General features: G+C 50.4%; 1 protein-coding gene across 2 annotated transcripts in view; it reads right to left on the bottom strand.

Moving 5' to 3' along the window:
- Positions 1 to 13,367, bottom strand: part of rnf44 (ring finger protein 44) — a 42,654-nt gene that overhangs the window by 5,367 nt on the left and 23,920 nt on the right. For both annotated transcript variants that reach the window (XM_064955449.1, XM_064955450.1), the window contains exons 7-9: positions 9,279 to 9,397; positions 4,000 to 4,087; positions 2,312 to 2,433 (exon numbers count right to left, since the gene is read on the bottom strand). In XM_064955449.1, coding sequence (XP_064811521.1) covers positions 2,312 to 2,433; positions 4,000 to 4,087; positions 9,279 to 9,397 — 329 coding nt within the window. The remainder of the gene's footprint in view (positions 1 to 2,311; positions 2,434 to 3,999; positions 4,088 to 9,278; positions 9,398 to 13,367) is intronic.

Raw genomic sequence — 13,367 nt, 5'->3', positions numbered from 1 at the left:
GAGAGGGGCGGGGCTTGGTGTGAGAGAGGGGCGGGGCTTGGTGTGAGAGGGGGGCGGGGCTTGGTGTGAGAGGGGGCGGGGCTTGGTGTGAGAGGGGGCGGGGCTTGGTGTGAGAGGGGGCGGGGCTTGGTGTGAGAGGGGGCGGGGCTTGGTGTGAGAGGGGGCGGGGCGTGGTGTGAGAGGGGGCGGGGCGTGGTGTGAGAGCGGGGCGGGGCTGGGTGTGAGAGCGGGGCGGGGCTGGGTGTGAGAGCGGGGCGGGGCTGGGTGTGAGAGCGGGGCGGGGCTGGGTGTGAGAGCGGGGCGGGGCTGGGTGTGAGAGCGGGGCGGGGCTGGGTGTGAGAGCGGGGCGGGGCTGGGTGTGAGAGCGGGGCGGGGCTGGGTGTGAGAGCGGGGCGGGGCTGGGTGTGAGAGCGGGGCGGGGCTGGGTGTGAGAGCGGGGCGGGGCTGGGTGTGAGAGCGGGGCGGGGCTGGGTGTGAGAGCGGGGCGGGGCTGGGTGTGAGAGGGGGGCGGGGCTGGGTGTGAGAGAGGGGCGGGGCTGGGTGTGAGAGAGGGGCGGGGCTGGGTGTGAGAGAGGGGCGGGGCTGGGTGTGAGAGGGGGGCGGGGCGTGGTGTGAGAGGGGGCGGGGCGTGGTGTGAGAGGGGGCAGGGCGTGGTGTGAGAAGTGGCGGGGCGTGGTGTGAGAAGTGGCGGGGCGTGGTGTGAGAAGTGGCGGGCGTGGTGTGAGAAGTGGCGGGCGTGGTGTGAGAAGTGGCGGGGCGTGGTGTGAGAAGTGGCAGGGCTGGGTGTGAGAAGTGGCAGGGCTTGGTGTGAGAAGTGGCAGGGCGTGGTGTGAGAAGTGGCAGGGCTGGGTGTGAGAAGTGGCAGGGCTGGGTGTGAGAAGTGGCAGGGCTTGGTGTGAGAAGTGGCAGGGCGTGGTGTGAGAAGTGGCAGGGCTGGGTGTGAGAAGTGGCAGGGCGTGGTGTGAGAAGTGGCAGGGCGTGGTGTGAGAAGTGGCAGGGCTTGGTGTGAGAAGTGGCAGGGCTGGGTGTGAGAAGTGGCAGGGCGTGGTGTGAGAAGTGGCAGGGCGTGGTGTGAGAAGTGGCAGGGCTTGGTGTGAGAAGTGGCAGGGCTGGGTGTGAGAAGTGGCAGGGCTGGGTGTGAGAAGTGGCAGGGCGTGGTGTGAGAAGTGGCAGGGCGTGGTGTGAGAAGTGGCAGGGCTTGGTGTGAGAAGTGGCAGGGCTGGGTGTGAGAAGTGGCAGGGCGTGGTGTGAGAAGTGGCAGGGCTGGGTGTGAGAAGTGGCAGGGCTGGGTGTGAGAAGTGGCAGGGCGTGGTGTGAGAAGTGGCAGGGCGTGGTGTGAGAAGTGGCAGGGCGTGGTGTGAGAAGTGGCAGGGCGTGGTGTGAGAAGTGGCAGGGCTGGGTGTGAGAAGTGGCGGGGCGTGGTGTGAGAAGTGGCAGGGCGTGGTGTGAGAAGTGGCAGGGCTGGGTGTGAGAAGTGGCAGGGCTTGGTGTGAGAAGTGGCAGGGCGTGGTGTGAGAAGTGGCAGGGCTGGGTGTGAGAAGTGGCAGGGCTGGGTGTGAGAAGTGGCAGGGCTTGGTGTGAGAAGTGGCAGGGCGTGGTGTGAGAAGTGGCAGGGCTGGGTGTGAGAAGTGGCAGGGCGTGGTGTGAGAAGTGGCAGGGCGTGGTGTGAGAAGTGGCAGGGCTTGGTGTGAGAAGTGGCAGGGCTGGGTGTGAGAAGTGGCAGGGCGTGGTGTGAGAAGTGGCAGGGCGTGGTGTGAGAAGTGGCAGGGCTTGGTGTGAGAAGTGGCAGGGCTGGGTGTGAGAAGTGGCAGGGCTGGGTGTGAGAAGTGGCAGGGCGTGGTGTGAGAAGTGGCAGGGCGTGGTGTGAGAAGTGGCAGGGCTTGGTGTGAGAAGTGGCAGGGCTGGGTGTGAGAAGTGGCAGGGCGTGGTGTGAGAAGTGGCAGGGCTGGGTGTGAGAAGTGGCAGGGCTTGGTGTGAGAAGTGGCAGGGCGTGGTGTGAGAAGTGGCGGGGCGTGGTGTGAGAAGTGGCGGGGCGTGGTGTGAGAAGTGGCATGCATCAGGAGGAGAGGGAGAAAGACAACTCAAGTAGAGAACGGAGTAAAATATTTAAAAAAACAGACATCACACGCGCCGGAGGTGTGTATCAGATTTAACAAACCAAATAAACACCATTGTAGAAGTTAAAAACCCAAAACCGGTCCGAGCATTCACACCGATATATAGTACAATACGGTACACTGCCCAGCCCTATTCAACCAGCCAGACAGCTAGATGGGTGAGTGAAAAAAAGAGGCGTGGCAGATGATCTTACAGCGTTTGTTCAGATTGATGGTTGTCGAGGCTGAACCTGTAGGATGGAAGCTGCTCGATGTCTGCCTTGGTGATTCCTCGTGGTTTAGCCTCTCCCAGCCTTTCAGCCAGGTTCAGTAATGCCTGAGGGTGTGTGAGAGACATATTCAGGGACAGTTGTTTTGGTTTATTTTTTATTGACCAGTTTTTTCCAGCATTGTCCACGAGGTTTGGAAATGGTCCTAAGAAATGGTCTTTAATTGACACAATTTGTCTGTAATCAGCCTGACCAACCGGTGTCTGTATATAGCCCCTCTACTGTATATAGCCCCTCCACCGTATGTAGCCCCTCCACCGTATGTAGCCCCTCCACCGTATGTAGCCCCTCCACCGTATGTAGCCCCTCCACCGTATGTAGCCCCTCCACCGTATGTAGCCCCTCCACCGTATGTAGCCCCTCCACCGTATGTAGCCCCTCCACCGTATGTAGCCCCTCCACCGTATGTAGCCCCTCCACCGTATGTAGCCCCTCCACCGTATGTAGCCCCTCCACCGTATGTAGCCCCTCCACCGTATGTAGCCCCTCCACCGTATGTAGCCCCTCCACCGTATGTAGCCCCTCCACCGTATGTAGCCCCTCCACCGTATGTAGCCCCTCCACCGTATGTAGCCCCTCCACCGTATGTAGCCCCTCCACCGTATGTAGCCCCTCCACCGTATGTAGCCCCTCCACCGTATGTAGCCCCTCCACCGTATGTAGCCCCTCCACCGTATGTAGCCCCTCCACCGTATGTAGCCCCTCCACCGTATGTAGCCCCTCCACCGTATGTAGCCCCTCCACCGTATGTAGCCCCTCCACCGTATGTAGCCCCTCCACCGTATGTAGCCCCTCCACCGTATGTAGCCCCTCCACCGTATGTAGCCCCTCCACCGTATGTAGCCCCTCCACCGTATGTAGCCCCTCCACCGTATGTAGCCCCTCCACCGTATGTAGCCCCTCCACCGTATGTAGCCCCTCCACCGTATGTAGCCCCTCCACCGTATGTAGCCCCTCCACCGTATGTAGCCCCTCCACCGTATGTAGCCCCTCCACCGTATGTAGCCCCTCCACCGTATGTAGCCCCTCTACCGTATGTAGCCCCTCTACCGTATGTAGCCCCTCTACCGTATGTAGCCCCTCTACCGTATGTAGCCCCTCTACCGTATGTAGCCCCTCTACCGTATGTAGCCCCTCTACCGTATGTAGCCCCTCTACCGTATGTAGCCCCTCTACCGTATGTAGCCCCTCTACCGTATGTAGCCCCTCTACCGTATGTAGCCCCTCTACCGTATGTAGCCCCTCTACCGTATGTAGCCTGTCTTTTTACTGTTGTTTTATTTCTTTACCTACCCATTGTTCACATAACACATTTTTTTCACTATTGGTTAGAGCTCTCATCTTTTTAAGTGGGAGAACTTGCACAATTGGTGGCTGACTAAATACCTTTTTGCCCCACTGTAAATATATATAGATAAAGACAATTTCCAAGGATTTTCTACTTGCAGCAAATCTAGTGGATAATGCTGGAAATACTGGTCAACAACCCCCCCGCCCCCCCCAAACTAACAAAACAAAACATCTGGCCCTGATACACGTGCAGATACAAACACAAAAATACACAGAAAGAAAAACAGAGTGTGTTTTCTGAGTGTATTGATTGGTCCTCTCACCTCATAGTTCTCCATCTCCACATCATCTACATCCAGGTCCAGACTGATGGCTGGTCCCACTGCTGTGGGAGGCACAGGAAGCATTGACCTGCACAGAGACAGAACAGTCTCATATCAAATCAAAGTTGATTTGTCACGTGCGCCGAATACAACAGGTGTAGTAGACCTTACAGTGAAATGCTGAATACAACAGGTGTAGTAGACCTCACAGTGAAATGCCGAATACAACAGGTGTAGTAGACCTCACAGTGAAATGCCGAATACAACAGGTGTAGTAGACCTCACAGTGAAATGCCGAATACAACAGGTGTAGTAGACCTCACAGTGAAATGCCGAATACAACAGGTGTAGTAGACCTCACAGTGAAATGCCGAATACAACAGGTGTAGTAGACCTCACAGTGAAATGCCGAATACAACAGGTGTAGTAGACCTCACAGTGAAATGCCGAATACAACAGGTGTAGTAGACCTCACAGTGAAATGCCGAATACAACAGGTGTAGTAGACCTCACAGTGAAATGCCGAATACAACAGGTGTAGTAGACCTCACAGTGAAATGCCGAATACAACAGGTGTAGTAGACCTCACAGTGAAATGCCGAATACAACAGGTGTAGTAGACCTCACAGTGAAATGCTGAATACAACAGGTGTTGTAGACCTTACAGTGAAATGCCGACTTACAGGCTCTAACCAATAGTGCAAAAAATGTTTTAGGTGAACAATAGGTTACACAACAGTAAAAAGACTTGCTCTATACAGTAGAGAGGCTACACACAGTAGAGAGGCTCTATACAGTAGAGAGGCTACGCACAGTAGAGAGGCTACGTACAGTAGAGAGGCTACGCACAGTAGAGGGGCTACACACAGTAGAGAGGTTACACACAGTAGAGAGGTTATATACAGTAGAGGGGCTACACACGGTAGTGGGGCTACACACGGTAGAGGGGCTACACACGGTAGAGGGGCTACATACGGTAGAGGGGCTATATACAGTAGAGAGGCTACATACAGTAGAGAGGCTATATACAGTAGAGGGGCTACACACAGTAGAGAGGCTACACACAGTAGAGAGGCTACACACAGTAGAGAGGCTACACACAGTAGAGAGGCTACACACAGTAGAGAGGCTCCATACAGTAGAGAGGCTTCATACAGTAGAGAGGCTCTATACAGTAGAGAGGCTCTATACAGTAGAGGGGCTACATACAGTAGAGAGGCTATATACAGTAGAGAGGCTATATACAGTAGAGGGGCTACATACATTAGAGAGGCTACATACAGTAGAGAGGCTACACACAGTAGAGAGGCTCTATACAGTAGAGAGGCTACGCACAGTAGAGGCTACGTACAGTAGCGAGGCTACGTACAGTAGAGAGGCTACACACAGTAGAGAGGCTCTATACAGTAGAGAGGCTACGCACAGTAGAGAGGCTACGTACAGTAGAGAGGCTACGCACAGTAGAGGGGCTACACACAGTAGAGAGGTTATATACAGTAGAGGGGCTACACACGGTAGTGGGGCTACACACGGTAGAGGGGCTACACACGGTAGAGGGGCTACATACGGTAGAGGGGCTATATACAGTAGAGAGGCTACATACAGTAGAGAGGCTATATACAGTAGAGGGGCTACACACAGTAGAGAGGCTACACACAGTAGAGAGGCTACACACAGTAGAGAGGCTACACACAGTAGAGAGGCTACACACAGTAGAGAGGCTCCATACAGTAGAGAGGCTTCATACAGTAGAGAGGCTCTATACAGTAGAGAGGCTCTATACAGTAGAGGGGCTACATACAGTAGAGAGGCTATATACAGTAGAGAGGCTATATACAGTAGAGGGGCTACATACATTAGAGAGGCTACATACAGTAGAGAGGCTACACACAGTAGAGAGGCTCTATACAGTAGAGAGGCTACGCACAGTAGAGGCTACGTACAGTAGCGAGGCTACGTACAGTAGAGAGGCTACACACAGTAGAGAGGCTCTATACAGTAGAGAGGCTACGCACAGTAGAGAGGCTACGTACAGTAGAGAGGCTACGCACAGTAGAGGGGCTACGCACAGTAGAGAGGTTATATACAGTAGAGGGGCTACACACGGTAGTGGGGCTACACACGGTAGAGGGGCTACACACGGTAGTGGGGCTACACACGGTAGAGGGGCTACACACGGTAGAGGGGCTACATACGGTAGAGGGGCTATATACAGTAGAGGGGCTATATACAGTAGAGAGGCTACATACAGTAGAGGGGCTACATACAGTAGAGGGGCTACACACAGTAGAGAGGCTACACACAGTAGAGAGGCTACACACAGTAGAGAGGCTCCATACAGTAGAGAGGCTTCATACAGTAGAGAGGCTCTATACAGTAGAGAGGCTCTATACAGTAGAGGGGCTATATACGGTAGAGAGGCTATATACGGTAGAGAGGCTCTATACGGTAGAGAGGCTACATACGGTAGAGAGGCTCTATACGGTAGAGGGGCTACACACGGTAGAGGGGCTACACACGGTAGAGGGGCTACACACGGTAGAGGGGCTACACACGGTAGAGGGGCTACACACGGTAGAGGGGCTACACACGGTAGAGGGGCTACACACGGTAGAGAGGCTATATACAGTAGAGGGGCTATATACAGTAGAGGGGCTATATACAGTAGAGGGGCTATATACAGTAGAGAGGCTATATACGGTAGAGGGGCTACATACGGTAGAGGGGCTATATACGGTAGAGAGGCTCTATACGGTAGAGAGGCTCTATACGGTAGAGAGGCTACATACGGTAGAGAGGCTCTATACGGTAGAGGGGCTACACACGGTAGAGGGGCTACACACGGTAGAGGGGCTACACACGGTAGAGGGGCTACACACGGTAGAGGGGCTACACACGGTAGAGGGGCTACACACGGTAGAGGGGCTACACACGGTAGAGAGGCTACATACGGTAGAGGGGCTATATACAGTAGAGGGGCTATATACAGTAGAGGGGCTATATACAGTAGAGGGGCTATATACAGTAGAGGGGCTATATACAGTAGAGGGGCTATATACAGTAGAGAGGCTACATACAGTAGAGAGGCTACACACAGTAGAGAGGCTACACACAGTAGAGAGGCTACACACAGTAGAGAGGCTACACACAGTAGAGAGGCTACACACAGTAGAGGGGCTATATACAGTAGAGAGGCTACATACAGTAGAGAGGCTACATACAGTAGAGAGGCTCTATACAGTAGAGGGGCTATATACAGTAGAGAGGCTATATACAGTAGAGGGGCTATATACAGTAGAGGGGCTATATACAGTAGAGGGGCTATATACAGTAGAGGGGCTATATACAGTAGAGGGGCTATATACAGTAGAGAGGCTACATACAGTAGAGAGGCTACATACAGTAGAGAGGCTACATACAGTAGAGGGGCTATATACAGTAGAGAGGCTATATACAGTAGAGAGGTTACACACAGTAGAGGGGCTACACACGGTAGAGGGGCTACACACGGTAGAGGGGCTACACACGGTAGAGAGGCTACATACGGTAGAGAGGCTACATACAGTAGAGGGGCTATATACAGTAGAGAGGCTATATACAGTAGAGGGGCTACACACGGTAGAGAGGCTACATACAGTAGAGGGGCTATATACAGTAGAGAGGCTATATACAGTAGAGAGGTTACACACAGTAGAGAGGCTATATACAGTAGAGAGGTTACACACGGTAGAGGGGCTACACACGGTAGAGGGGCTACATACGGTAGAGAGGCTACATACGGTAGAGAGGCTATATACAGTAGAGGGGCTATATACAGTAGAGAGACTATATACAGTAGAGGGGCTATATACAGTAGAGAGGCTATATACAGTAGAGAGGCTACATACAGTAGAGAGGCTACATACAGTAGAGAGGCTATAACAGTAGAGAGGCTATAACAGTAGAGAGGCTATATACAGTAGAGAGGCTACACACAGTAGAGAGGCTCTATACAGTAGAGAGGCTATATACAGTAGAGAGGCTATATACAGTAGAGGGGCTATATACAGTAGAGGGGCTATATACAGTAGAGGGGCTATATACAGTAGAGAGGCTACACACAGTAGAGAGGCTCTATACAGTAGAGAGGCTATATACAGTAGAGGGGCTATATACAGTAGAGAGGCTATATACAGTAGAGAGGCTATATACAGTAGAGGGGCTATATACAGTAGAGAGGCTACATACAGTAGAGAGGCTATATACAGTAGAGAGGCTATATACAGTAGAGGGGCTATATACAGTAGAGAGGCTATATACAGTAGAGGGGCTATATACAGTAGAGAGGCTACATACAGTAGAGAGGCTATAACAGTAGAGAGGGTATATACAGTAGAGGGGCTATATACAGTAGAGAGGCTACACACAGTAGAGAGGCTCTATACAGTAGAGAGGCTACATACAGTAGAGGGGCTCTATACAGTAGAGGGGCTCTATACAGTAGAGGGGCTACATACAGTAGAGAGGCTATATACAGTAGAGAGGCTACATACAGTAGAGAGGCTACATACAGTAGAGAGGCTACATACAGTAGAGAGGCTACATACAGTAGAGATGCTATATACAGTAGAGATGCTATATACAGTAGAGGGGCTACACACAGTAGAGGGGCTACATACAGTAGAGGGGCTATATACAGTAGAGGGGCTACACACAGTAGAGAGGCTATATACAGTAGAGAGGCTATATACAGTAGAGAGGCTATATACAGTAGAGAGGCTATATACAGTAGAGAGGCTATATACAGACACCGGTTAGTCAGGCTGATTGAGGTAGTATGTAAATGTAGATATGGTTAAAGTGACTTTGCATATATGATGAACAGAGAGTAGCAGCAGTGTAAAAAGAGGGGTTGGGGGGGGGGGGTGGACCCAGACCAAACGGGGACATGACACTTGGGATGTGGAAAAAGGCCATTTATTGTTGAAGTGGTAATAAATATTGAATATAATATAACTGTTATCTGAGTGTACAGTATACACCTCACGTTAAGAGGTGGTACGATTGTAAGGCCTGAATGACTCTCGAGTCAATGAAAAGCTTCCTAGGTTCTGGCCTTTCTAGGGTGTTTTAGCCACCGTGCTTCTACACCTGCATTGCTTGCTGTTTGGGGTTTTAGGCTGGGTTTCTGTACAGCACTTTGAGATATCAGCTGATATAAGACGGGCTTTATAAATACATTTGATTTGAAATGCGTACGTGTATCATTATGTTATTTTTTTTTTTGATTCCATACTCACAGGAAGTAGGGCAGGAAGCCTGGGTAGTAGGGTGGCGGCGGCGGCGGCGGGGGGGGCAGGGGCTGCTGTAACCGGTACCTGTGACCACTGACACGTGGCGGCAGCATGTGGGGGTATGGCTGGCCAGGAGACAGACAGACAGACATATAGCTGTTAACGTGGTGGTGGTGAACTATGGAAGTGACTGGTTATCTAAAATGGTGATTACGCCAGCTCTGTTGATTTAGCTAGTTCTACAATCTAGAGTCTGACCACTAGGAAGGGTCTGGCTGAGCTGGTTAGAGTCTGACCACTAGGAAGGGTCAGGCTGAGCTGGTTAGAGTCTGACCACTAGGAAGGGTCAGGCTGAGCTGGTTAGAGTCTGACCACTAGGAAGGGTCAGGCTGAGCTGGTTAGAGTCTGACCACTCTAGGAAGGGTCAGCCTGAGCTGGTTAGAGTCTGACCACTAGGAAGGGTCTGGTTGAGCTGGTTAGAGGCTGACCACTAGGAAGGGTCAGGCTGAGCTGGTTAGAGTCTGACCACTAGGAAGGGTCAGGTTGAGCTGGTTAGAGTCTGACCACTAGGAAGGGTCTGGCTGAGCTGGTTAGAGTCTGACCACTGGGAAGGGTCAAGCTGAGCTGGTTAGAGTCTGACCACTAGGAAGGGTCTGGCTGAGCTGGTTAGAGTCTGACCACTAGGAAGGGTCTGGCTGAGCTGGTTAGAGTCTGACCACTAGGAAGGGTCAGGCTGAGCTGGTTAGAGTCTGACCACTGGGAAGGGTCTGGCTGAGCTGGTTAGAGTCTGACCACTAGGAAGGGTCAGGCTGAGCTGGTTAGAGTCTGACCACTAGGAAGGGTCTGGCTGAGCTGGTTAGAGTCTGACCACTAGGAAGGGTCAGGCTGAGCTGGTTAGAGTCTGACCACTGGGAAGGGTCTGGCTGAGCTGGTTAGAGTCTGACCACTAGGAAGGGTCAGGCTGAGCTGGTTAGAGTCTGACCACTAGGAAGGGTCAGGCTGAGCTGGTTAGAGTCTGACCACTCTAGGAAGGGTCAAGCTGAGCTGGTTAGAGTCTGACCACTAGGAAGGGTCAGGCTGAGCTGGTTAGAGTCTGACCACTCTAGGAAGGGTCAGGCTGAGCTGGTTAGAGTCTGACCACTAGGAAGGGTCAGGCTGAGCTGGTTAGAGTCTGACCACTAGGAAGGGTCAAGCTGAGCTGGTTAGAGTCTGACCACTCTAGGAAGGGTCAGGCTGAGCTGGTTAGAGTCTGACCACTGGGAAGGGTCAGGCTGAGCTGGTTAGAGTCTGACCACTAGGAAGGGTCAAGCTGAGCTGGTTAGAGTCTGACCACTAGGAAGGGTCAGGCTGAGCTGGTTAGAGTCTGACCACTAGGAAGGGTCAGGCTGAGCTGGTTAGAGTCTGACCACTAGGAAGGGTCAGGCTGAGCTGGTTAGAGTCTGACCACTGGGAAGGGTCAGGTTGAGCTGGTTTAGAGTCCTACCACAGTAAAGGATTATGGCTAGATAGCTCTATGTTTCTCTAACTGTGTATAGTGAAGACATGAGGTCCTACCACAGTAAAGGGTTAACCCATTCATAGAGGCTAATGACCTTTAGAGCCTATTGACTAGTCGGTTCGGTTTCTGTTCGCTTACTAAAAAATAAAATCCCGGTTTTTAATTTTGATTGTTATTTTTCAACATGAAATGTATTATGAAATAAAATATGTTATAATGATTTTAAAGCTTTTTGAAAATGGAAATTCCAAAGTCAAAAACAGTGAACATTCAATTGCCAAAACATTAAAAATATTTCATCGTCTCTGTCAACATCAATAGAAAATTATATTATATATATATATTTCAGTTGTGTATACAACTTAGTTTTTATTTTATCACTATTATTTTTCATTCCTTAAAAAGGGATCACCTCATCTCTGCTCAGTAGAAGTCAGCCAGACAAATGTCTTCAGTCATTCTATTCTGCCTACTGCAGAGCTGGCTGACTAAAATCAATTTCACTAGTTCTTCAAAGTAGATAAGGTACACTTTCATGAACTGTCTCTGCCCCTCTCGTCATTGTGTTGTGTACATTCCTCTCTCATACGGTCCCGTGCGTATCTAACCTAACTTAGCAGGCCTAAAAGTTTATCCTTCCAGAGATCTGTATACAATGGCGAGATGCTCATGTCTATGCCTTAACAATGGGAGTCGTTGTCCCATAGTAACGCATTGGGCTTATTTGGAATGATTTTGGTGAGAGTGAAACCTCTTGCTTCACCCCTTACTCTCCGATCCACCTCGGAGCCTGAAAAAAAATATGCTGCAATGGATTACGGTCATTGTAGTTCATTCCCACGTTTATGCGGGTAAGTTGAATATTTGCTTAATGAAAACTACAACTCCCTTCAGCCCAGCGTCCCACATCTCATTCATGGGCATTAATCTGGAGTTGGTCTCCCCTTTACTGCACTAGTGAGGTCGGGCACTGAGATTGGGTCGATAAGGCCTGGCTCGCAGTTGGAGTTCCAATTCATCCCAAAGAAGCTCGATGGGGTTGAGGTCAGGGCTTAGTAGTGCAGGTCAGTCAAGTTCTTCCACACCGATCTCGACAAACCATTTCTGTATGGACCTCGCTTTGCGCACCGGGGGCATTGTCATGCTGAAACAGGAAAGGGCCTTCCCCAAACTGTTGACACAAAGTTGAAAGCACAGAATCATCTAGAATGTCATTGTATGCTGTAGCGTTAAGATTTCCCTTCACTGGAACTAAGGGGCCCGAACCATGAAAAACAGCCCCAGACCATTATTCCTCCTCCACCAAACTTTACAGTTGGCACTATGTATTCGAACAGGTAGCGTTCTCCTGGCATCCACCAAACCCAGATCTGTCCATTGGACTGCCAGATGGATTGCCAGATGGTGATTCGTCACTCCAGATAAAGCATTTTCACTGCTCCAGAGCTTCACACCACTCCAGCCGACGCTTGGCATTGTGGGAATCTTAGAACTTACAACTTTGTGTCTGAGCCGTTGTTTCTCCTGGACGTTTCCACTTCACAATAACAGCACTTACAGTTGACCGGGGAATCTAGCAGGGCAGAAATTTGACAAACTGACTGGTTGGAAAGGTAACGATGACACGTTGAAAGTCACTGAGCTCTTCAGTAAAGGCCATTCTACTGACAATGTTTGTCCATGGAGATTGCATGGCTGTGTGCTCAATTGTATACACCGGTCAGCAACGGGTGTGACTGAAACAGCTAAATCCACCAATTTGAAGGGATGTCCACATACCATTGATCATGTAGTATAGTTTGACTTCTTGTGAATTATTTGATTTTATCTCTAGAAAAGGGGCATTTAGGCTCACAACAACAAGAAAAAAAATCTGCTAAACGGAATTCAAGCAATTGAACCGATATCAGTCAATTAGCTGTTTAATAACCGGAAAAATAAAAATAAATAAATACTCATTTGTTAATCGCTCAGCACTAATATGTACCTCTAACTTCCTTCATACTGGACACAGAGACATAACAAATGGTATCCACAAGTTCATCAGACTCTGAGGAAGTAGATAAAAGGACCTCACTGCCAAAATTCCGACGTATCCCTTTAACAACGTAAAAATACGTTCATTACTCAAAATATGGAATTTTGATGATCAAATATTGAAATTAACTGCCGTCACCACCAGGATGTACTTCCAAAATGTCTAAAAACAAAATGTCCAAACAAAGCGATGTTTATCTTCTTCCACCTGGGAATTTCTATTGGTGCTTTTCTGGACATTAGAAAGGTCTCTTAACACACAGATACCAGCTCAGCTAGTTCAGTCTCTTAACACACAGATACCAGCTCAGCTAGTTCAGTCTCTTAACAGGGCGGCAGGGTAGCCTAGTGGTTAGAGCGTTGGACTAGTAACCGGAAGGTTGCAAGTTCAAAACCCCCGAGCTGACAAGGTAAAAATCTGTCGTTCTGCCCCTGAACAGGCAGTTAACCCACTGTTCCCAGGCCGTCATTGAAAATAAGAATTTGTTCTTAACTGACTTGCCTGGTTAAATAAAGGTAAAAAAAAAAAATACTTGCTAGCTCTGTGAGGTAAAGTCTTA

Source organism: Oncorhynchus masou, chromosome 32 (assembly GCF_036934945.1).
Source record: "Oncorhynchus masou masou isolate Uvic2021 chromosome 32, UVic_Omas_1.1, whole genome shotgun sequence".
Classification (NCBI taxonomy): domain Eukaryota; kingdom Metazoa; phylum Chordata; class Actinopteri; order Salmoniformes; family Salmonidae; genus Oncorhynchus; species Oncorhynchus masou.
Note: the sequence above shows the minus strand (reverse complement) of the source record. Positions and strands in the feature narration are given on the sequence as shown.